General features: G+C 49.4%; 1 protein-coding gene across 1 annotated transcript in view; it reads left to right on the top strand.

The window, feature by feature from the left end:
• The first annotated feature begins 918 nt into the window (after window positions 1–918).
• Window positions 919–24,009, top strand: part of RIMKLA (ribosomal modification protein rimK like family member A) — a 48,933-nt gene continuing 25,842 nt past the window's right edge. The window contains exon 1 of the mRNA XM_077257475.1: window positions 919–1,524. Within this exon, the coding sequence (XP_077113590.1) occupies window positions 1,362–1,524 (163 nt within the window). The 5' untranslated portion in view covers window positions 919–1,361. The remainder of the gene's footprint in view (window positions 1,525–24,009) is intronic.

Raw genomic sequence — 24,009 nt, 5'->3', positions numbered from 1 at the left:
TCATGCTGATTGACAGCCGGTTCTCCGCTGCCTAAGAGCGCAGTCTGACGTCTGTATAACTCAGATGGACTGGCTGTGGCTCTCCCAACCCAAGCGTGACCGCTTTATGTATTTCTATGCGGATCAGGAGAACCGCCGGCCAGTCCATGCACCGTGCACCTGCGGGGAGCCGGCTGTCAATCAGCATGACATCGCCAGGAAGAGGAAGAGCTGCTCTGCTGACCATGAGCAGATGATTCGCTGGCAGGAGCGCTGGGTACAACACGCAGGTAGCTGTATGATATCTGTGAACCTGCCTGTTTGTAGACCCATAGTAAAAATAAAAAATAGTCCTGGACACCCCCTGTAAGGTACTCCAAAAAATGTCCTGCATGGACCAAACACTGATGGAAATAATTTAATGTTTTACACGCGACACCTCTATGAGGCCTAACGGAGGGGATTTCATAGGAGGAGACCTTTCAGACATAGATTATGTTTCTACTCACTGACAACAAGCAGGGATAGTGGGAAACTGAACAGTAACATACACTAGACAAAAAAAAACTGAGCTTGTCATTTTTTAACAGTCATGCTAGCAATGTATTTGCTATTCTTCTCTCCCTCTTGACAAATGGAGACCACAAACTGTCCCTGAAAATGGAGGACAAGGGCCCCTGTGCTGCCACTGTCAGTGCACCCAATAATAATTGTAGAGACTAGAGAGGGCGATCTGTCAGCGCCAGGACACGGCGCATTGCGGGCGCAGCACCCTGCCCCAATCCCTGCCAGCACGTAAGGGGTCACTCCTGCTACCCAGCGAGCGAGTCACTCGCATCCGAGCGCTCTGATTGGTCGGCTCCCCGGTCTCAAGACCGAATCCCGCCCGCTGATTGGCCAGCGCCTTCCATGCGCTCAGCAGCGCTGGAACCTTTCCCTGAGAGTCCTCGGGAGCTGCAGGTAACTGGATCCTGCGCCCGGTGATCCCGCTGCTCTTTACTGTGGGGACGTGATCCATGAAGTGCAAATAAGCAGTGACACATAGAAAGAGCAGGCAGATCAGAGGCAGCCAGGAAAGTGCCTGCAGGGTGGGCTCTGCCATGGATGTGCTCAGGGTCCGCCCATATTGATTGCATCAAGGGGTTTGCCCACTGCATCTTGCATGGTGGAGTGTGGCTCCCACAGCCCCCCTCTGCTGGTGTATAGGTGGTGCATGGCTGCTGCACCCTGGGCTCCTCTTATGCCTGCACTTAGCTGCTTGCACACAGGCCCTGCTGCTGCTGCTGCTGCTGCTGCTGCTGGAGGAAGGCACTGCTGACCTTGCTTTATTCTCTGCACACATTCTTGCTTTTTGTCTTTGGCTGGCCCTGGCTGCCTCCACCATGTGCTCTCAGCTGTGGCTCCTGACAGACAGGAATATCCTGGAGGACTATCCTCAGATGCACATCCTGGAAGCACTGAAGCAGCGCTGCACCGAACAGGAGCTGGACTTCACATTGGTGTTAATGGATCAGATTGCCCTCACTGTCATTGATGGCAAGCTGGGTAAGATCTCTGACTTTCATCCATAAGGTACCTCCTTGGTGGTCCCCTGCAGTTAGGGTGGGGGGCACTATGCTCTCACCCTGCAGAGCCATCCTTTTACTAACCTCTCCTTAGATAACTTGAGTGCATCTTCTGAAACTCATTGCAATTTAATTACAGAGGACTCTGCTTTCCAAGAGTTTTTCATTAGCCTTTCTGTACTGACAATGGTACTTCAAAGCCGGTCCTTCAGGCCATGCACTTGGGTTAATCAGGAACATTTACAACTAGTTTGATACAATTACAAATTGTTTCCATTCAGTTTATTAAAATGTTACCTTAATTATTTGCAGCATATGTAATAGTGGGTCCTGGGAGGAAAAGAGGTCACACAGACCATTCTGCCTTACCCAGGGTATTTAGGCACAGCAGGGGCAGACACAGATAGTGGTGGGCCCTTGTGGAAGAACTGGATTTGGGCCCTTTCTTATTCCATAACTCATCATAAAGCACTTAATGTTTTCTATCTAATAATACACCAGTAATTCTGACCTACAAAGTTTATTAGTTCACACCCTTGCATGCAATCTGATTGCTAGTATGAAACCACTTTTAAGATGGTAGTGGGCCCACTAACCTATTGGGCTCCTGATTGCACCTATGTAATGGTATGTCCGCCCATGAGATACAGAGCCAGAGTAGTAAGCTAAGCCAGGGGTGTCCGCTCCTGAGATGCAGAGCCAGAGCAGTAAGCTAATCCAGGTGTGTCCACCCCTGATATGCAGAGCCAGAGTAGTAAGCTCAGGGTATGTGTCCACGTTCAGGATTGCATCAGGATTTGGTCAGGATTTTACGTCAGTATTTGTAAGCCAAAACCAGAAGTGGGTGATAAATGCAGAATTGGTGCATGTGTTTCTATTATACTTTTCCTCTAATTGTTCCACTCCTGGTTTTGGCTTACAAATATTGATGGAAAATCCTGACCAAATCCTGATGCAATCCTGAACGTGGACACATACCCTAAGCCAGGTATGTCCGCCCCTGAGATACAGAGCCAGAGCAGTAAGCTAAGCCAGGTGTGTCCACCCCTGAGATACAGAGCCAGAGCAGTAAGTTAACCCAGATGTGTCCACCCCTGAGATACTGAGCCAGAGCAGTAAGCTAACCCAGGTATGTCCGCCCCTGAGATACAGAGCCAGAGCAGTAAGATAACCCAGGTATGTCCACCCCTGAAATACAGAGCCAGAGCAGTAAGCTAACCCAGGTGTATCCGCCCCTGAGATACAGAGCCAGAAAAGTAAGCTAAGCCAGGTGTGTCTGTACCTGAGATACAGAGCCAGAGCAGTAAGCTAAGTCAGGTGTGTCCGCCCCTGAGATACAGAGCCAGAGCAGTAAGATAACCCAGGTATGTCCGCCCCTGAAATACAGAGCCAGAGCAGTAAGCTAACCCAGGTGTATCCGCCCCTGAGATACAGAGCCAGAAAAGTAAGCTAAGCCAGGTGTGTCTGTACCTGAGATACAGAGCCAGAGCAGTAAGCTAAGCCAGGTATGTCCGCCCCGGAGATACTGAGCCAGAGTAGTAAGCTAAGCCAGGTGTGTCCACCCCTGAGATACAGAGCCAGAGTAGTAAGCTAAGCCAGGTGTGTCCGCCCCTGAGATACAGAGCCAGAGCAGTAAGCTAAGTCAGGTGTGTCCGCCCCTGAGATACAGAGCCAGAGCAGTAAGCTAAGCCAGGTGTGTCCACCCCTGAGATACAGAGCCAGAGCAGTAAGCTAAGCCAGGTGTGTCCACCCCTGAGATACAGAGCCAGAGCAGTAAGCTAAGCCAGGTGTGTCCACCCCTGAGATACAGAGCCAGAGCAGTAAGTTAACCCAGATGTGTCCACCCCTGAGATACTGAGCCAGAGCAGTAAGCTAACCCAGGTATGTCCGCCCCTGAGATACAGAGCCAGAGCAGTAAGATAACCCAGGTATGTCCGCCCCTGAAATACAGAGCCAGAGCAGTAAGCTAACCCAGGTGTATCCGCCCCTGAGATACAGAGCCAGAACAGTAAGCTAAGCCAGGTGTGTCTGCACCTGAGATACAGAGCCAGAGCAGTAAGCTAAGTCAGGTGTGTCCGCCCCGGAGATACTGAGCCAGAGTAGTAAGCTAAGCCAGGTGTGTCCACCCCTGAGATACAGAGCAAGAGTAGTAAGCTAAGCCAGGTGTGTCCACCCCTGAGATACAGAGCCAGAGTAGTAAGCTAAGCCAGGTATGTCCGCCCCTGAGATACTGATCCAGAGTAGTAAGCTAAGTCAGGTGTGTCCGCCCCTGAGATACAGAGCCAGAGCAGTAAGCTAAGCCAGGTGTGTCCACCCCTGAGATACAGAGCCAGAGTAGTAAGCTAAGCCAGGTATGTCCGCCCCTGAGATACTGAGCCAGAGTAGTAAGCTAAGTCAGGTGTGTCCGCCCCTGAGATACAGAGCCAGAGTAGTAAGCTAAGCCAGGTATGTCCGCCCCTGAGATACTGAGCCAGAGTAGTAAGCTAAGTCAGGTGTGTCCGCCCCTGAGATACAGAGCCAGAGCAGTAAGCTAAGCCAGGTGTGTCCACCCCTGAGATGCAGAGCCAGAGCAGTAAGCTAAGCCAGGTATGTCCGCCCCTGAGATAAAGAGCCAGAGCAGTAAGCTAAGCCAGGTATGTCCACCCCTGAGATACTGAGCCAGAGCAGTAAGCTAACCCAGATGTGTCCGCCCCTGAGATACTGAGCCAGAGTAGTAAGCTAAGCCAGGTATGTCCGCCCCTGAGATACAGAGCCAGAACAGTAAGCTAACCCAGGTGTGTCTGCCCCTGAGATACTGAGCCAGAGTAGTAAGCTACCCCAGGTATGTCTGCCCCGAGATACTGAGCCAGTGCAGTAAGCTAAGTCAGGTGTGTCCACCCCTGAGATACAGAGCCAGAGCAGTAAGCTAACCCAGGTATGTCCGCCCCTGAGATACAGAGCCAGAGCAGTAAGCTAAGCCAGGTGCGTCTGCCCCTGAGATACTGAGCCAGAGCAGTAAGCTAACCCAGGTGTGTCTGCCCCTGAGATACTGAGCCAGAGCAGTAAGCTAAGCCAAGTGTGTCTGCCCCTGAGATACTGAGCCAGAGCAGTAAGCTAAGCCAGGTGCGTCTGCCCCTGAGATACTGAGCCAGAGCAGTAAGCTAACCCAGGTGTGTCTGCCCCTGAGATACTGAGCCAGAGCAGTAAGCTAACCCAGGTGTGTCCGCGACTGAGATCCTGAGCCAGAGCAGTAAGCTAACCCAGGTATGTCCACCCCTGTGAACCAGAGCCAGAGCAATTAGTTGACCCAGATATGGACCAAAAGCAGTAAGCTGCCCCAAGTATGTCCGTTCCTGAGATACAGAGCAAGACCAGTAAGCTGAGCCATGTATTTCCACCCCAGAGATACAGAGCAATAAGCTGACCCAGGTATTTCTGCCCCTGAGATACAGAGCCAGAGCAGTGAGCCGACCCAAGTCTAAAAAATGCTGAACAACCTGCAATAGTGTCATTTATTTGTTATTTTTCTGTTATGGTTGTGGTTGACCCACATACACCCATATATATAAGGCTGTAGTAGTTACACAGTGCTTGTTCTTTAGTCTGCAGTAGCCTTTTAGTTTATGATGGCCCCATCACCTTTCCCAATGAGCTACCCCTCTCCACAGGCACTGCAGTGTTAGCATGCAATAGAAGGGGAAACTCTCCCAAAGCAAACACCGCCCTTCTTCCTTTCGGCCACGTTCACACGTTCAGTATTTGGTCAGTATTTTACCTCAGTATTTATAAGCCAAAACCAGGAGTGGAAAATTAGAGGGAAAGTATAATAGAAACCCGTCACCACTTCTGTATTTATCACCCACTCCTGGTTTTGGCTTACAAATACTGATGTAAAATACTGACCGAATACTGAACGTGGGAACGTGGCTTTATTGTGAGTTTATACATCTTATTTAGTGAGGCTGATGTTCCATGTGTTATTTATGAATTTATGTCTTTTATTTATATATTATTTATGCACAGTTTGTTATATTGTGTCAGGTTGATTTATTTCTTTACTTTAAACATGGATGTCTTAAAGGGGATCTTTAGTGGGAAAATTAATGTGAAAAAAAAGGGCTGACACTTTCCAGTCTGTGGTGTGCACATTGGGCGATGTCATCCCTTTCTGATCAGTGGGGCAGATCTCAATGGAAGGTAACATAAGTATGGAGCCAGATAACATTGAGTCCACTTTCTTTCTCCATACTGTACATCGATCTCTGCCCTCCTCACAGAGCATGCTCACAATGGTCTCCCATAGAAGTCAATAGGGTATATGCAGATTTAGGGTTTTTTGCCGCCAGTTAATCTACTATATAATTGTCTAAGGGTCACTTCCGTCTTTCTGTCTGTCCTTCTGTCTGTCACGGATATTCATTGGTCGCAGCCTTTGTCTGTCATGGAATCCAAGTCGCTGATTGGTCGTGGCAAAACGCCCACGACCAATCAGCGACTCGCACAGTCCGGAAGAAAATGGCCGCTCCTTACTCCCCGCACTCAGTGCCCGGCGCCCGCATACGCTGTCCGCTCACCGCTCACACAGGGTTAATGCCGGCGGTAATGGAGCGCGTTATGCCGCGGGTAACGCACTCCGTAACCGCCGCTATTAACCCTGTGTGTCCCCAATTTTTTACTATTGAGGCTGCTGATGCGGCATCAATAGTAAAAAAATGTAATGTTAAAAATAATAAAAAAAAACAAAAAAACTGCTATACTCACCCTCCGTAGTTCGTCGCGCCGCTGGCGCCGGCCGCCATCTTCCGTTCCCGGCGATGTATTGCGAAATTACCCAGAAGACTTAGCAGTCTCGCAAGACCGCTAAGTGTTCTGGGTAATTTCGCAATACATCCTGGGAAAGGAAGATGGCGGCGGCGCCAGCGGCTTAGCGGAGCTTCGGTGGATCCCAAACGTCGGTAACCGCTTCCTGGATCCATGCGCCAATGTAAGGTGAGTATATAACTATTTTTTATTTTAATTCTTTTTTTTTTTAACAGTGATATCATTCCCACATTGCTATATACGTGGGCTGCGCAATATGCAACGTGGCCTGCGCAAAATACTACATGGGCTGCGCAATATACTATGTGGGCTGCGCAGTATAATGCGTGGGCTGCGCAATATACAACGTAGGCTGGGCAATATACTACATGGGCTGCGCAATATACTACGTGGGCTGCGCAATATACTAAGTGGGCTGCGCAATATACTATGTGGCTGGGCAATATACAACGTGGGCTGGGCAATATACTACGTGGGCTGCGCAACATACTACGTGGGCTGCGCAATATACTACGTGGGCTGCGCAATATACTAAAGGGGCTGCGCAATGTACTACGTGGGCTGCGCAATGTACTACGTGGGCTGCGCAATGTACTACGTGGGCTGCGCAATGTACTACGTGGGCTGCGCAATGTACTACGTGGGCTGCGCAATGTACTGCGTGGGCTGCGCAATGTACTGCGTGGGCTGCGCAATGTACTGTGTGGGCTGCGCAATGTACTGCGTGGGCTGCGCAATGTACTGCGTGGGCTGTGCAATGTACTGCGTGGGCTGTGCAATGTACTGCGTGGGCTGCGCAATGTACTGCGTGGGCTGTGCTATACACTACACATACATATTCTAGAATACCCGATGTGTTAGAATCGGGCCACCATCTAGTAATATATAAAGGCACTGATGTGGAGAAATGTCAGTGAGAATTGTGTCAAGGTTTCCATTATACGGCTTCCTAAAATTTGTGGTTGCAAAAATATAGTAGTAAAATATATTATATTATTCAAAGGCGTCAGCATTTATGCACTATAAACGATAAGGTGATTTCATTTTTGGGTTTAGAGTGGGACTCGTGCGTGCAGTTGCTCTATGTGACTCCAGACTTGTGAATCCTCATAGTGCACGCACTGCACACTGTCAGCACCCTCCAGCGCCACAAGTATGTGATTTGTACACTCTCAGCCACATTCCGACTAGACTTTTTCAATTCACTTGTATTCTATTGCACGTCTAGTTTGCAGGTGGCTATGTGATTATAAATTGCATACCTGGGGTCATATGACTGCCCGCACTTGGCGCCAGCACTGGAAAATCCTGACAGCGCGCAGTGTGACTTCAGCCTCAAGCCTGGACAACCCCTTTAATAAATTTCATCCATTCTACATACAAAGTCATTTTGACATTTTGGATCCACAGCAAGTCAATTGCAATGGATATGATACAGAATTTGTGGCAAAATCCATAATGGATTTTTTTTTCTGGATATCCCCAAATACGATTAACTGGATGATCCATTAAATCATTTAGTTTTGTCTCATTATCTGGAGGAAGCTGGACGTATGCCTGTCGTTTTCTTTTAATATAATACTATTCTATTCATATTTAAAGGGAATGTGCAATCAGAAAATTACTGCTTAAAGGGAATCTATTAGTAAGTTTGACCCCCATGCAATAGACAGAGGGAGGTGCCAATAATATAAATAACCGAGGATGCAGAGTTTCACTAAGTGCATTTTCCCACCCATAGCACTTTTCCATACCCTAACAAAAAAGGGATTTATCAAGATTCAGGCAAAATAATGAAACTATAAAAGATACAATTTGTTCAATTTGAGCATGCTGGGCACATATAAATTTAAATTAAGGGGGGGCACACTTACTGAAAGATTCCCTTTAAATCAGGTTTATATGTGAATTTATTTTTTTTTTTAAGCTTTACTTTTTTTTTTATATTTCTCATATCACGATCTGTATTAAAAAAAATATAGAAAGTTTGCTATTTTCGCACTGGATATTGGGAATATTCTACACTCCTACTTCCTGTTCTTTCAGCAAATCCATATTAGCAGCCATAGACCTTATCTTTTGCATTGAAGCATCTAATGAGCATGTACAAAGGGCATCGTGAAGGGAGGGGGAGGAGGTGAGATATGATATCTCTCATTGTGATTGGTGGATCTTGTGTTATCAACTGTGTATCAAGGAATTACCTGTCAATATGATTCTGACTCTGATGATAATGAGTCTTCTGCAAAGAACAGGAAGTATGAGTCTAGCATTGCCCTATAGTGGCCAATATGAAAATTGCAAGATTTCTAACTTGATAATATATTACTGTGGAAAAAAAGTAATGCTAAAAAAATGAAAAATAATAGAGTTAACACAAAAAAACAACACTGATTTAAACAATAAGTAATTCTCTGATGATACAAAATGTATATTTATATTAAAACATCTATTGTACAAAGCTAGTATATAATAAAAATAATAATCATCATCATCATTATTATTAAATCTTCAGGCTATATAGACATTTTTAGGGATTTGAAGGGCTTGTTTGGCTTAATTAACCCATAGAATCTTACTAAGAGTCCCCTCTGCTAACCCATAGATTTACACTTACAGTTCGCCATATTCTGTGCATGACCTATGTTTGCATAGGATGACCCCTTTTAAAGGGACTTTCTCAAATGTAAATATTAAATGGTCTATTCTTAGGGTAGACTATCAATATTTGATGGTGATTAGGAAGAGGTCAGAGCTAAATCATGGTACTGCATCGCTAGGCATAGAGCACTGACATGTCAGTCATTGTGTAAACAGGAACAGTGCTGCACATATGGCTGTGGCCGTGCCTGGTACTGCAGTTTAGCCCCACTTCTAAATTATCTGGCCCATATAAGGCTACGTTCACATTTGCGGTCAGCGCCGCAGCGTCGGGCGCCGCAGCGGCGCCGCATGCGTCATGCGCCCCTATATTTAACATGGGGGCGCATGGACATGCGTTGTGCTGCGTTTTGCGCCGCATGGCCGCAAGCGTTGGACGCAAGAAACGCTTCAAGTTGCATTTTTTTTGCGTCCAACTTTCGGCCAAAAAGGACGCATGCGGCGCAAAACGCAGCGTTTTAGCGTGCGTTTTGCCGCGTTTTCGTTTGCGTTGTGCGCTGCGGCGCCGACGCTGCGGCGCACAACGCAAATGTGAACGTAGCCTATGTGAGCCAAAGTGCTTGTGTACACAGTGAAGGCGACCCAGGGTGTAATCTAAACCTTTAATCTCTTTCACTGTTATTATGTCACAAACACATTAATCCGTCTTACATAATTGCTAGAATATATTGTAATTAATTGATAATTGGCAATTAACTAACATTCGTCATTTGTCACTTATGTGTCATGCTTCTTGAACTATATCTGTTTTTTATTATCGGACAAGTTTAATTAATCAGTAACTGAGCTTCCTGGAAAACAGCTGAGTAACAGCTTTAGATTAAGGATTTCCAAAGACTATTTTGCAGCCAAAATGATTGCTGACGATTTCTAAAAAGCTCACTAAAACTCAGACATCCATGGCTGTGTCTTCTGTAAAAAAAATATGGCTATGTTGTGAAAATAGAAAAATGGCAATATTTAATCATTGTCATTCATTGTCATTGTACGGTTCTGCATAAAACATATTTGCCAACTTTTGGAAATTGACAAGTCTTGCAGGAGTCTGCGAGACGGGATTCTTTCTTCTAAGGGAATTCGGGGAAAGTATGAATAATACTACGGTATAAATGGGTACATTAGTATATACTGTGTTTCCCCAAAAATAAGACTGGTTCCTATATTATTGTTTGCTCCGAAAGATGGGTTACGGCTTATTTTTTTTCTACGAAGAAAAATCTGCATTTACCGTTAAGCAAAAAAAGTCAATATATCGTATCATACACATACACATGTTTATATAAACACACACTGCACAAACACATGCATGCACACACTTCACATACTTATTATTATTATTTATTTATATAGCACCATTAATTCCATGGTGCTGTACATGAGAAAGGGGTTGCATACAGAGTTATAGATATCATTTACGGTAAACGAATTTACAATGACAGACTGGTACAGAGGGGAGAGGACCCTGTCCTTGCAGACTTAAGGCCCCGTCTCACATAGCGAGATCGCTAGCGAGATCGCTGCTGAGTCACAAGTTTTGTGACGCAACAGCGACCTCCATAGCGATCTCGCTATGTGTGACACGTACCAGCGATCAGGCCCCTGCTGCGAGATCGCTGGTCGTGTCGGAATGGCCTGGACCTTTTTTTGGTCGTTGAGGCCCCGCTGACATTGCTGAATCGGTGTGTGTGACACCGATCCAGCGATGTCTTCACTGGTAACCAGGGTAAACATCGGGTTACTAAGCGCAGGGCCGCGCTTAGTAACCCGATGTTTACCCTGGTTACCAGCGTAAATGTAAAAAAAAACAAACAGTACATACTCGCCTTCTGATGTCCGTCAGGTCCCTTGCCGTCTGCTTCCTGCTCTCACTGACTGCCGGCCGTACAGTGAGAAGTGAGAGCACAGCAGTGACGTCACCGCTGCGCTCTCAGTGTACGGCGGCTCAGTCAGGGCAGGAAGCAGACGGCAAGGGACCTGGACACCGAAAGGCGAGTATGTACTGTTTGTTTTTTTTGGTAACCAGGGTAAACATCGGGTTACTAAGCGCGGCCCTGCGCTTAGTAACCCGATGTTTACCCTGGTTACCGGGTGCTGCAGGGGGACTTCGGCATCGTTGATGACAGTTTCAACGATGCCGAAGTCGTTCCCCTGATCGTTGGTCGCTGGGGAGAGCGGTCTGTGTGACAGCTCCCCAGCGACCACACAGCGACTTACCAACGATCACGGCCAGGTCGTATCGCTGGTCGTGATCGTTGGTAAATCGCTTAGTGAGACGGGGCCTTTACATTCTACGGGATAATGGGGAAGAGACAGAAGGTCGAGGGTGCGGCAGCTCTGGTTGTGGTGAGGCAGCAGCTCAGGTGGTGGTGAGGCAGCAGAATGGTTGTTGCAGGCTGTAGGCTTTCCTGAAGAGATGGGTTTTCAGGTTTCATCTGAAGGAGCCGAGGGTGGTGGATAATCGGACGTGTTGAGGCGTGGAGTTCCAGAGGATGGGGGATATTGACACATTTATACACACATATGGTACATACAAGCCTGGTTCCATTAGACTCCTGCAGTTACAGGTGCTTTGGTGACATAGTTACATAACCGCGATGTAACCCAAGGTCCTTAAGCAGTTTTAACCTTGGAATAAAAACACTGGGGGCTCCTAACATAGTGGAGGCCCTGGACAATTGCCTAGTTTCTAACCCCAAACAACTGCAATGTGACTAAGTCGGGCAAAAAAGTTGTGTCTACACATCATTTTTTTTTTTCAGCGAATTTCTGCTGGATCCTTTCTAATGGATGACTGCTGGATATATGAATATAGCCTTAACCCTGCTGTCCTTTTTGGTGCTAAAATCTTTCATCAAAGGTCTTAACGATGCATCCCCGAAACGATGCAGCAGCATCCAAGCTGACAGGGTCCTATCAATGCAAATCCTGCCCACCTCTTTATACTGGCAGGCCAAACCTTGGAGCAGTTATGGCTTTGCTATTAATAAGAGAGTGTATATTGGTGATGACGGCTGGAGAGATGCAAGTACCGAGAGTTGTACGTTATCTCTAAATATCTACTGGGGTCCTATTTCGCCCCTACATGCAGTGCTGGCAACCTGGAGAATATGACAGGATGCAGAAACAAATTACAGCACTATATACAACATAAGGCTGTATTAACATATTATAGATAAAGTGTGATGCGATCAAAGAAAAAAAACCCACATAGTTTGACTGCAACATGTGAATATGCGCTTATTCTTTTAGTCACTTCATATTTCCTTGCAGGGTACTAAGGCAATTAACATAGTGAATGTTCACTGCGAGATGTGTCTATTTTACATTTCTTCCTCTGGCAATGCTGTAGCTGCAGCAGTGACCATCTTGGCTCGCCCTCATACTTTCCTAATTGGTATTACTCTTGTATCCCATTGAGATAGTGATACACTGTGTGGTTTCTAAAGAGCAAATAGAATGTTACAGACATTAATATGTATCACAGTTTGTACCATAAGCACATCATACTGGAAAAACAGTATCTAAGGCTGAAAAAAAAGGTGTAAGTCTATCCATTTCATCCAATTTTCTCGCAATGTTGACCGAAAGGAAGGCAGCCCCGCCCGTCAATGTTCCCCATCGCAAAAAAAAAAATTCTTTCAATCCTGTCTCTAGGCATGACGATTACAATAAACCCCTGGATCAATTAGACTTCTACAAAAATTTTGCAACAATAACTTGTAATGTTATTACACCCAAGAAAGCCCCCTTTTGAATATGGTTAATGAATTCACCAGGACAGCATCCCATTGCGGAGACTTTCATAGTCGCACTGCTCTTACAGTAAAGAACTCTGTCTATGTTGTTGCAGAAAACTTATTTTCTTTAGCGGAAGCAGGTTTGTTACAGATATACTTCTAAATGCAAGAACCACGCGAAACGCGCGTTGGGGCTGCGTGGTCTGACCAATTGCACGGACATATTTGGGTGAGACTGTCACGCTGGTACTGGGTAGACTACAGCTGATTACCCGGGCCCCTGCAATATCCCTCAGACTAGGGAAAACCCTGTCTGTCCCTCTCCCAGAATTTACACTGATAGTGTGCTTGTCTGGGCCGCCAGGCCTGACCCTGACTCCTGTTTCAGTCCTATGCTGAAACCTCCACCCGCCACACAGTGATAAGACCACACACCAACCCCTACAGAAAGCTCAGACAGGGAAAACTAAAAATGCACCACGCTGCAGACTCACAGAAAAACACTATAATGTGCACAGGGCAAAACAAACACAAATATAGGAAGGAGAAATATGACAAAGGATAATACAACACCAGATACGATATTTCTTCTCCTAGACCACCACTCCAGACCGAGATCACCAGGCACAAGACACAAGCTATAATCGGCGACGTCCAAAGTCCAGAATGACTATTTAAAGGCCATGGGCGTGACCCAGCCTCCAACCCGATTACCAGCTAGATTAACCCCGGACAACCTGGATAAAGTCTAGCCGGCGCCACTGAGCGTATAGTGGACGAATGTGTAATTACCGCTGTCTGTCAGATGCCCTAGTGTGAATAGCGTCCAACATGACAGAGACTCTATTTCTTGCGCTAGGTTTGGATTGTTTATGCCCCGACAGGATTAGTTACATCCTCTCTTATTCTCCAGAGCTGCAACCACAATTCTGTAGACTTTGTATTTAGGATTTCCAAACTTTGCTTCAAAATTGGAAAGAAATTGCAGGGGTTTTTTAAACTGTTTTCACCAAAAACTACCAAATGCAGCCAACCATCTGGCACTTTGTGTAACCCCGCTGTATTGTTTTACTTTTTTTTTTTTAAACCAATCTCTCTGATCTGCCCGATTACAATAATGACATATTGGTGGTTGGATCATTAGTGTGAACGATCCAAATTACCCTGGGACCTTTGTTCCCCCCTCCTTTTATATGATCTTTAACTGTACTCCACACATATATACAGTTATACACAGTATCTATTTTGTAATTATCTCATGTTATATTTATTTGATGTTTTATATTAGTGTGGGGATTCGCTTGCTTAATAGTCCATGGTTTTGGACATTAAATGGGAGTTCATTTCCAGTTTTAGCTTTATCATATGCTAAAATGGAATTGAGTTTTTTCCTTGTTGTTCAAAGTTCTTTGATGGGATCGTAAAAAATTAATTTGTGGATGTACCAGGATTTTTGTGAGTGTATCTGCTTTATCTTTTTTTTTTATATACCATTTCCTGTGCACTCCATTATTTTTCATGGTGCCCACCTAAGGGTGCTTTCACAGTGCGTTCCGGAACCCATTCAATTGTCACATCAGGGCTTACATCTGGACCCCCACAAAACTGGATTTGAACCAATGTGACGACAGGGCCGTAGATTATAATGGTGCATAATTTACAGACATATACGCCTACTGGAGGCAGACCCTATTGGAGGAGGACCCTACTAGAGGCGGACCCTCAGATGCAGTTTACTACGTGCCCGCCTCCAGTAAACGCATACGTTCAAATTCCGTTTTGCGGGGGGTTCAGACATAAGCCCCAATGGCGCCACCGAACGTGTGCCGAAACGCAATGTGAAAGCGCCCCAAGCCTCATTGTCTAATGATCCAACATGCGATTAATCGGCTGAATTTCATACGATGCCATCCTATCTTATGAATGTGACCGGCTTTGAATATGACCCTCCAAATCTGCACTGTGCAGGATCATTCGTATATTTACTCGGTCACTGATATTACACACAATTCTATTAGTCTTATGAATCGTAACTTCAGAGTCCCTGGAGACTTCTATTGGTTTTCAAATAGAAATTGACTCTAATGAGCATTAATATTACAGGTCCAGAAATAAGGGGTGTCCCTAAAATGAAACCATCTATGTTTAACTTTACTACTGGAAAGCCACAATATGTAAAGAGGAAATAAACCAGATAATCCCTTTATGTAACCAAAGGGGATATAGTGGACAACCCCTTTAAAAATTGAAATAGTCACCTAGGGTGTAGACCGCTGTACACTGAGGTTTATACACCTGGCCAAATTCTTGAGGGAGCTTTTAGAGTCCAGAGCGCACTGCTGATTTTTTTTGCAAAATTATGCTCTTTTCACTGGAAAACATCATGTTTCCCACCAGCTGACCGTCCGTCTGGACAGCTGGGTTAAGGCCTCAGAAGTCCAGTTTTTCTGATTGTGACTAAAAATTAATGGATTTAATTTTAATGAAATTTTTGATAATTTGTCAATTTTTTACCAGCAGCCTGACATCCAGTTCTCCTACCCATCAAACAGTAAAAATGGACAGTACTTGGATGACACACAAATGGCATTTGTGGGCTGTATGGGTTTTTTTTTTCACGGAATCATTAATTTGAATGAGTGAGTTGACGGAAATGTGAACATCTTCATAGGCTATAATGTGTCTTTGTTCTATCAGTAGAAACCACAGGACACGTACGTGAAAAATGGACGTCTGAATGAGACTTTAGTCTGATGATCAAACAACCTGGCACCACACACAGGAGACCTTCAGGAAACGCTGCTAACCAGGAGGTTTTAAGAGGACTATATGGCATCAAGAAGATGTCCAACTACTTTGGGAGGTCTATGCTTTTTCTGGGAGCTTTCTGGATGCTCCGGGAGAATTGGCAAAATCTATAATATAACGCTGGGAGCGTCACTCTGTCCAAAGCCTTTATAGACTGCGCAAGCGCAAGCGCCGGCGCAGTCTGGACCCCACAGAGCGACGCTCCCAGGAGATCGCGGTATACGTAAGCGCTGAACGCACACCGCGATCTCCAACAGAGAAACAGGGACGAGCCAGGAGGCGGAGGGTGAGTATACTTACCTGTCCCGTTCCACCGACGCCATTCCGGGCCATGAATATCCCCCTGCTCCCGGAATCGGCGCCTGCGCAGTCCGCGCTTTCCGGCGCCATTTTCTTGAAGACACATTGCAGTGTGTCTTCAAGAAAATGGCGCCGGAAAGCGCAGACTGCGCAGGCGCCTTTTCCGGCACCAGGAGGACACAGAAAATCTGTCCTCCTGGTGCCGGAAAAGGGGCCTGCGCAGTCCACGTTTTCCGGCGCCATTTTCTTGAAGACACACTGCAATGTGTCTTCAAGAAAATGGCGCCGGAAAGCGCGGACTGCGCAGGCGCCGATTCCGGGAGCAGGGGGATATTCATGGCCCGGAATGGCGTCGGTGGAACGGGATAGGTAAGTATACTCACCCTCCGCAAGTAACAAATTGCTGTGCTATGAGCCTGTGGCACTTCATGCCACAGCTATTTGTTACTTACGCCACTTACGTCCACAGCCACCGCACCCAGCACAGCCACGCACAGCCGCCGCACCCAGCACAGCCACGCACAGCCGCCCACAGCCACGCACAGCCGCCCACAGCCACGCACAGCCGCCCACAGCCGCCGCACCCAGTACAGCCGCCGCACCCAGCACAGCCACCCACAGCCGCCGCACCCACCACAGCCACCGCACCCAGCACAGCCGCCTACAGCCACGCACAGCCGCTGCACCCAGCACAGCCGCCCATAGCCACGCACAGGCGCCTACAGCCACGCACAGCCACCGCACCCAGCACAGCCGCCGCACCCAGCACAGCCACGCACAGCCGCCTACAGCCACGCACAGCCACCGCACCCAGCACAGCCGTCCACAGCCGCCGCACCCAGCACAGCCACGCACAGCCGCCGCACCAACCACAGCCACCGCACCCAGCACAGCGACGCACAGCCGCCGCACCCAGCACAGCCGCCGCACCCAGCACAGCCGCCCACAGCCACCCACAGCCGCTGCACCTAGCACAGCCACCGCACCCAGCACAGCCCTCCACAGCCGCCGCACCCAGCACAGCCACCCACAGCCGCCCGCACCCAGCACAGCCACGCACAGCCGCGCCACATACAGCCGCCCGCACTCAGCACAGCTGCCGCACTCAGCACAGCCACCGCACCCAGCACAGCCGCCTACACCCACGCACAGCCGCCTACACCCACGCACAGCCGCCGCACCCAGCACAGCCGCCGCACCCAGCACAGCCGCTGCACCCAGCACAGCCACGCACAGCCGCCGCACCCAGCACAGCCACCGCACCCAGCACAGCCGTCCACAGCCGCCGCACCCAGCACAGCCACGCACAGCCGCCCACAGCCACGCACAGCTGCCTAGAGCCACGCACAGCCGCTGCACCCAGCACAGCCACCCACAGCCGCCGCACCCAGCACAGCCGCCACACCCAGCACAGCCGCCACACCCAGCACAGCCGCCGCACCCAGCACAGCCGCCGCCCACTGCCACACACAGCCGCTGCACCCAGCACAGCCACCGCACCCAGCACAGCCACCCACAGCCGCCCGCACCCAGCAGCGCTACGCACAGCCGCCCGCACTCAGCACAGCCGCCCGCACTCAGCACAGCCGCCCGCACTCAGCACAGCCGCCCGCACTCAGCACAGCCGCCCGTACTCAGCACAGCCGCCCGCACTCAGCACAGCCGCCCGCACTCCGCACAGCCGCCCGCACTCCGCACAGCCGCCCGCAATGATGGGGGCGCAGGATGGAGCAGCACATGATAGGATGGGGGCGCAGGATGGGAGCACATGACAGGATGGGGATGCAGGATGGAGCAGCACATGACACGGTGGAGCAGCACATGACAGGATGGGGCGCAGGATGGAGCAGCACATGGCACAGTGGAGCAGCACATGACAGGATGGGGCGCAGGATGGAGCAGCACATGGCACGGTGGAGCAGCACATGACAGGATGGGGATGCAGGATGGAGCAGCACATGACACGGTGGAGCAGCACATGACAGGATGGGGGCGCAGGATGGAGCAGCACATGACAGGATGGGAGAGCAAGATGGGAGCAGCACATACCAGGATGGAGACCATATACCAATATAAATGCTCGCCACCTGGGCGTAGAACGGGTTCAATAGCTAGTCTATTATAAGCCCGACATACACTGTGTGCTTTTTATGATACTGCAGATAGAGATGAGCAAACCGATAAAAGTCAGTATTCTAGGGCCACCAGACAGAAGCCTTTCCCACAGTGCCTGACACAACATCATGCACACGTCATGCCACAATTATTATGTTGAGTTGTTAAGCCTACAAATCAGAAGAGGCAATTCAGACAAGTAGGAGGTGGTTCACAGTGTTCCCATCTGATGGCCATAGAAAAACTGATGTGGGCACTGGACCAGGGTACTGCAAATTGGTTTGCTCAGCTCTATGTTAGGCTCACCAGGTGATGTGGATCCTCCAAGCCCAAGGTCCGAGTGGGAACACGGACAATAGTAGAGCACTAGTAGAGGCACGCAGGACACAAATAGCTGGGATACTGAAAACTCAGGTGGGAGACATCCAGGAGATCACAGACAGGCAGCAGAGATGCTGGAAACCGTAGGCAGAAGACATCCAGGCGGATGTAGTCAGGCTGCGGATATGCTGAAAAATGCAGGTAGGCAGGAGATGTCCAGAAGACCGCAGACAGGCAGCAGGGATGCTGGAAACTGCAGGCAGGCGGGTGACGTCCAGGAAACCAAGGACAGTCAGCTGGGATGCTGGAGATCAATAAGAGGAGATAGACATCCATAAGGCAGCTGGGATGTTGGAAAGCACAGGCAGGCGACATGCAGGAGACTATGGACATGCAGCTGGGATACTGGAAACCGCAGGCTGGTGGGAGATGTCCAGAAGATGGCAGGCAGATGGAAGCTGGCAACTGTGGACAGGCGGAAAACGTCTAAGATGTTCCAGGCAGTCAGCTGGGAAGCTGGAAACCTCAGGTAGGCGGAAGACGTGCAGGAGAATGCAGGTAAGCTGCAGAGCAGGTCTAAGTGCTTAGAGCAACTCAGAGTCTTAGAAGCACTAATGTCTTAATACCAAGTCACAGGTCTGTGTCTTAATGAGCCTTATATAGGCCTGGGCAGGTGCTCATGCAGCGCCCCAGAGTCCTGGTCGTTGCAGTACTGTGGCTCCGCCACTAAGGGGAGCCATGGTACGTCTGATGGCACTGAAGGAGTTCATCTGACCAGGTATCACAGACACCAATACATTTCACAGTCGGACCTCCAGGGGTAGCTAAGGGTTCTATTCATTAGGCCACTCTTCACATACTGGTAAAACTGGGGGTCAGGCAGGAAGTTAGGGAGAAAGCTGACTGGGTTGGAACCAGGCAACACCTTGTGGCAGAGGGTGTTGTAGGGGAAGATTCGGTAGGGTCCCTGTCAGGGGTGGGATCCTGACAGAGGCCTGGCAACTTGAAAGAACGTAACGGGACCGTGCCTGCTCAGTATAGCGGCGGTGCCCAAGGAAGGATTAGAAGCGAGATAGATTGTGCTGAGTGAGAAACGAGATCAAAGCAACAAGGAGAATACCAGTAGGAGTCGTGCTGTAAGACCGAGGCAACATCCTACTGAGGCGCAAACCACCGGTGGCCGGAACGCCGAGGAAGTATTTCTATATACAGCTTCAGGCAATACTTCAAACCTACGGCAGGACAGTCAGTCTCAGGCGGGCTGTCTCACCTAAATCACCTATGCAGTCTTGGGGGGCAACTTGTGGAGAGGGGCGACTCTAGGGTCCCGGAAGAGCTCCGAGCCTACCCGTCAAACGGGTGCCGTCCTAACCGTAACATCAGGGAGGGACGGAGGATTAGCAGAACATCATCTAATCGAGTTGTGAGGGAACTTAAGAAACAGACACAACAGTTGTGGGGACTTTCCGTAAGCACAGCAGGGAAGGACCACAACACATAGCGCTAGCAGGAAGGCACAGATTTCCACCTGCAAAGAGAACTCTGGAGGTGCCATTGGACCGGCCGGACTTGCGCAGCCTGGTTAACCGTATTCCGGACTGAGGACCCAGAGATCTTCAGTAAAGAGGTAAAGAGACTGCAACCTGGTGTCCTCGTTATTTACCCGCGTCCGGCACTACACCGCATCATCATCCTTATCTATCATTCACCACTCTTTCACCGGACGTCCCCCTGACAGGCAGGGCCACGGACTGGGCTTAGCCACCGTGACAACCCCAGAACAGAGACTCAGAGGCCCGGTACCGGGTACCCCTCGGCCCTGCGGCAGTGGGGGCGCTCCATCTTGGCGTCACGAACAGGATCTACTTAAGCCTGAAGAATCAGGTCATGTGTGCCTTGGAACTGTGATTTATTGTGCTTGGACTGTACTTTATTGCAAGGACTGTGCTGCGCCATTTACCGCCAAAATCCTCCGCCATTACAGCGCTGAGGAGAGCGCAGGAGAAGAAGAGGGGCGTGGAGTGGGCGTAAACAAGCTGAAGAGCGCGAAGGACAATGGCCGCCCAGTCTAAATATTTCTGTGTCCTGAGGACGTGTCCGTCAACAGCCGAGGTCCGCCTCCTGATCTTGGGTGGAGACCATGGAGACGGGGCCGCCCACGAAAGAGACCGCGGGAAGAGGACACTGGAGAAGAAGCGAAAATAGCGACGCCGGGAGCACCGCATGGGAATGACCAGACTCGGCGAGAGGCTGAACAGCCCGATGCAACCCAGGATACGCCATCACTGCGGGAGCTGACCCTTGCGGAGCCAACGATGGGCCGACCTCCCCGGCCGTCGTCCGAGGACTGCGTGGCCGCAGCCGAGGCCCGGCGGATAGCCTACCGCTTGGAAGCCGATGCCCGTGTGATCGCTCGGCTGGGCCAGCCTACGGAGGTCCGCCTGTCTCCAGTGTCCCCTGCTTCCTCCATCCAGGCCGCGGCAGAGTGTGAGCTGCGCGCATCGGGCCTGAGGATCCTGCCGGAGGCCGAACATCTGCGGCGCCTCATGGCAGCCTGGCGGAACAGACCTCAGCCTGCAGCCCAGGTTGATCTAACCAGTGTGGAAGAAACCCCACCGTCCCACTGGGGTGTGGTGGTCTCCTTTAACTCCCGACACGGAAAGGGAGTTATCCAAGAGATCGGGGAGCCACTGCAGGTCTGCGTTGACCGTGAGGAAGTCGAGCCCTGTGGAGGAAGGTATGACGCCGACCTGGAGCCTGGCGATGCCGTGACCTACACCCGGTGGAGGAGGGAAGAGGGTGGAACAGGCTGGATAGCTCGGGGTGTCCAGCGGTGCGTCGCTCTGCAGGCTGCTACTGGAACGCCGGAGGATGAGCCTTCTGTAGAGAAGGTGCCGGAGCCCGTCCCCGCGGAACCTCAGGAGGTCCGGGTTCACCGCGTGCCTCTGGGTCGCGCTCGCCCACAAGCTAGGAGGGCATCCCGGCGAGGGATCCTGTCGCTGCTGGAGCCAGGACCGGCCCTTGCCACACCAAGGCGACCCGTTGGCCGGGTGAGGCCTGGAAGAAGACCACCCCCTACACTACAAGAAGACTGAGTAAGCAAAAATGCTTTATTTGAATGTAAATAAGTTAACTGTTTTCACCATGTTGCTGCTAAACCCGTCCAGGGTTAACTCACAAAGGGATCCCTTTGTTGACCCGGGATCCCTATTGTTTCTGTTTTTTTTTGGTTATTTTCTATTTTCTTCTTTGTTATCAAGAACTGCCGCCATCATGAACAGTGCATGATACAAACTTCTTGTACATAGTTTGCACCTTCTTAAAGGTGCTCCCTACTGGTTTTACTTAAAGAAGGACTCTTTGCGAAGATACCGCACCGGAGCCTTTGCTGAGTACGGACTGGTAGCTAAAGAAGCTGTGCTACCTCATAGAGACTTGATCCCCTCTTAAAGGGGATGTTCACCTGTGTACCTACGAGTAATACTGCCTTAAAACAGTAAAGTGATAATGATGCTAATGTGAAAAAGTTAAATGTGACTAGCTAGTTAATTGTGAGAAATGTTGATAATGTTGATAGAAAATGAAGACAGAAAGTAAACCCGTACGGGGTTAGTCAGTGAGTCCTCTTAGGAGCCATACGGGGATGGCTCAGTGATTTCAAACTGAAAGTAAATGTTATGTTCTATACTGTGTATAGTAGTTGAAAAGGCAGTAGGCCCGGGATGAAAGGGGCGGTCCTGTAAAGAAAGGAGAGGCAGTAGGTCTGGTGCCGTTAGGACAGGCGGTCCTGCAGATATAACGAAGGAGAATGAAAGAAAAAGAGTTAATTAATATTATAATGTTTTATAAGTAAGTCTTTAGTAGATAGGAAGTGTACGTCCTTAAAGGCAATGTTAACTTATTGTTCAAGTTTTGCACTGAGTAGAATACCCGGTTGGGTAACAGGAGTTACTTATAGCCTGTAATTTATAATGTTTAACTATGTTTGTAACGTTCAAGTGTCCTTACCTCCCATAAAGGGAAGCTCTGTTCAAGCTTACTTATAGTTATTGCATTTTCAAAATTGTATGTCTTTTGCTAACCTGTATTGTTGTTTTCTTCCCAGTCCCGGAGTACTGGATTTAACCGGGGGGGAGTGCAGCGCCCCAGAGTCCTGGTCGTTGCAGTACTGTGGCTCCGCCACTAAGGGAAGCCATGATACGTCTGATGGCACTGAAGGAGTTCATCTGACCAGGTATCACAGACACCAATACATTTCACAGCCGGGCCTCCAGGGGTAGCTAAGGGTTCTATTCATTAGGCCACTCCTCACATACTGGTAAAACTGGGGGTCAGGCAGGAAGTTAGGGAGAAAGCTGACTGGGTTGGAACCAGGCAACACCTTGTGGCAGAGGGTGTTGTAGGGGAAGATTCGGTAGGGTCCCAGTCAGCGGTGGGATCCTGACAGAGGCCTGGCAACTTGAAAGAACGTAACGGGACCATGCCTGCTCAGTATAGCGGCGGTGCCCAAGGAAGGATTAGAAGCGAGATAGATTGTGCTGAGTGAGAAACGAGATCAAAGCAACAAGGAGAATACCAGTAGGAGTCGTGCTGTAAGACCGAGGCAACATCCTACTGAGGCGCAAACCACCGGTGGCCGGAACGCCGAGGAAGTATTTCTATATACAGCTTCAGGCAATACTTCAAACCTACGGCAGGACAGTCAGTCTCAGGCGGGCTGTCTCACCTAAATCACCTATGCAGTCTTGGGGGGCAACTTGTGGAGAGGGGCGACTCTAGGGTCCCGGAAGAGCTCCGAGCCTACCCGTCAAACGGGTGCCGTCCTAACCGTAACATCAGGGAGGGACGGAGGATTAGCAGAACATCATCTAATCGAGTTGTGTGGGAACTTAAGAAACAGACACAACAGTTGTGGGGACTTTCCGTAAGCACAGCAGGGAAGGACCACAACACATAGCGCTAGCAGGAAGGCACAGATTTCCACCTGCAAAGAGAACTCTGGAGGTGCCATTGGACCGGCCGGACTTGCGCAGCCTGGTTAACCGTATTCCGGACTGAGGACCCAGAGATCTTCAGTAAAGAGGTAAAGAGACTGCAACCTGGTGTCCTCGTTATTTACCCGCGTCCGGCACTACACCGCATCATCATCCTTATCTATCATTCACCACTCTTTCACCGGACGTCCCCCTGACAGGCAGGGCCACGGACCGGGCTTAGCCACCGTGACAACCCCAGAACAGAGACTCAGAGGCCCGGTACCGGGTACCCCTCGGCCCTGCGGCAGTGGGGGCGCTCCACTCACATGGGACCATGACGGGCCATCTGCAAGCCTGCTATGGAGCACAACAGAGTCTTGCGGACCGGGGTGAGGGAAGCAAAGCAAGGATCCGGTACAGGAGGGTAACACTTTAACTGCAGCCATTTGGGTGAACTCTTAGTGTGACTTCTACCTCTGCACCTTTGGCTTGGCTCTTCTTCATAGCTTATAATTGAAAGTCTCTTCCTCATGTATACAAAATACCCACATCTATGAATCAGGGATATCCCTGGCACATCGGCTCTTCAGACAGCTAACATGGATTTCTTTGCATCCTTCCTGCGGGTTCTGAAGCAGCTGAGGTCAGTCAGTTTCACAAGTCACCTCCAATTTTGCTCTTGCCCTGAGCTTGTCCACTGAATATTTTCCAGTGCTGCTTATGTATGCAGTGGAAGTGTAAGACATA

The sequence above is a fragment of the Ranitomeya variabilis genome, chromosome 4 (assembly GCF_051348905.1).
Source record: "Ranitomeya variabilis isolate aRanVar5 chromosome 4, aRanVar5.hap1, whole genome shotgun sequence".
NCBI lineage: Eukaryota > Metazoa > Chordata > Amphibia > Anura > Dendrobatidae > Ranitomeya > Ranitomeya variabilis.
Note: the sequence above shows the minus strand (reverse complement) of the source record. Positions and strands in the feature narration are given on the sequence as shown.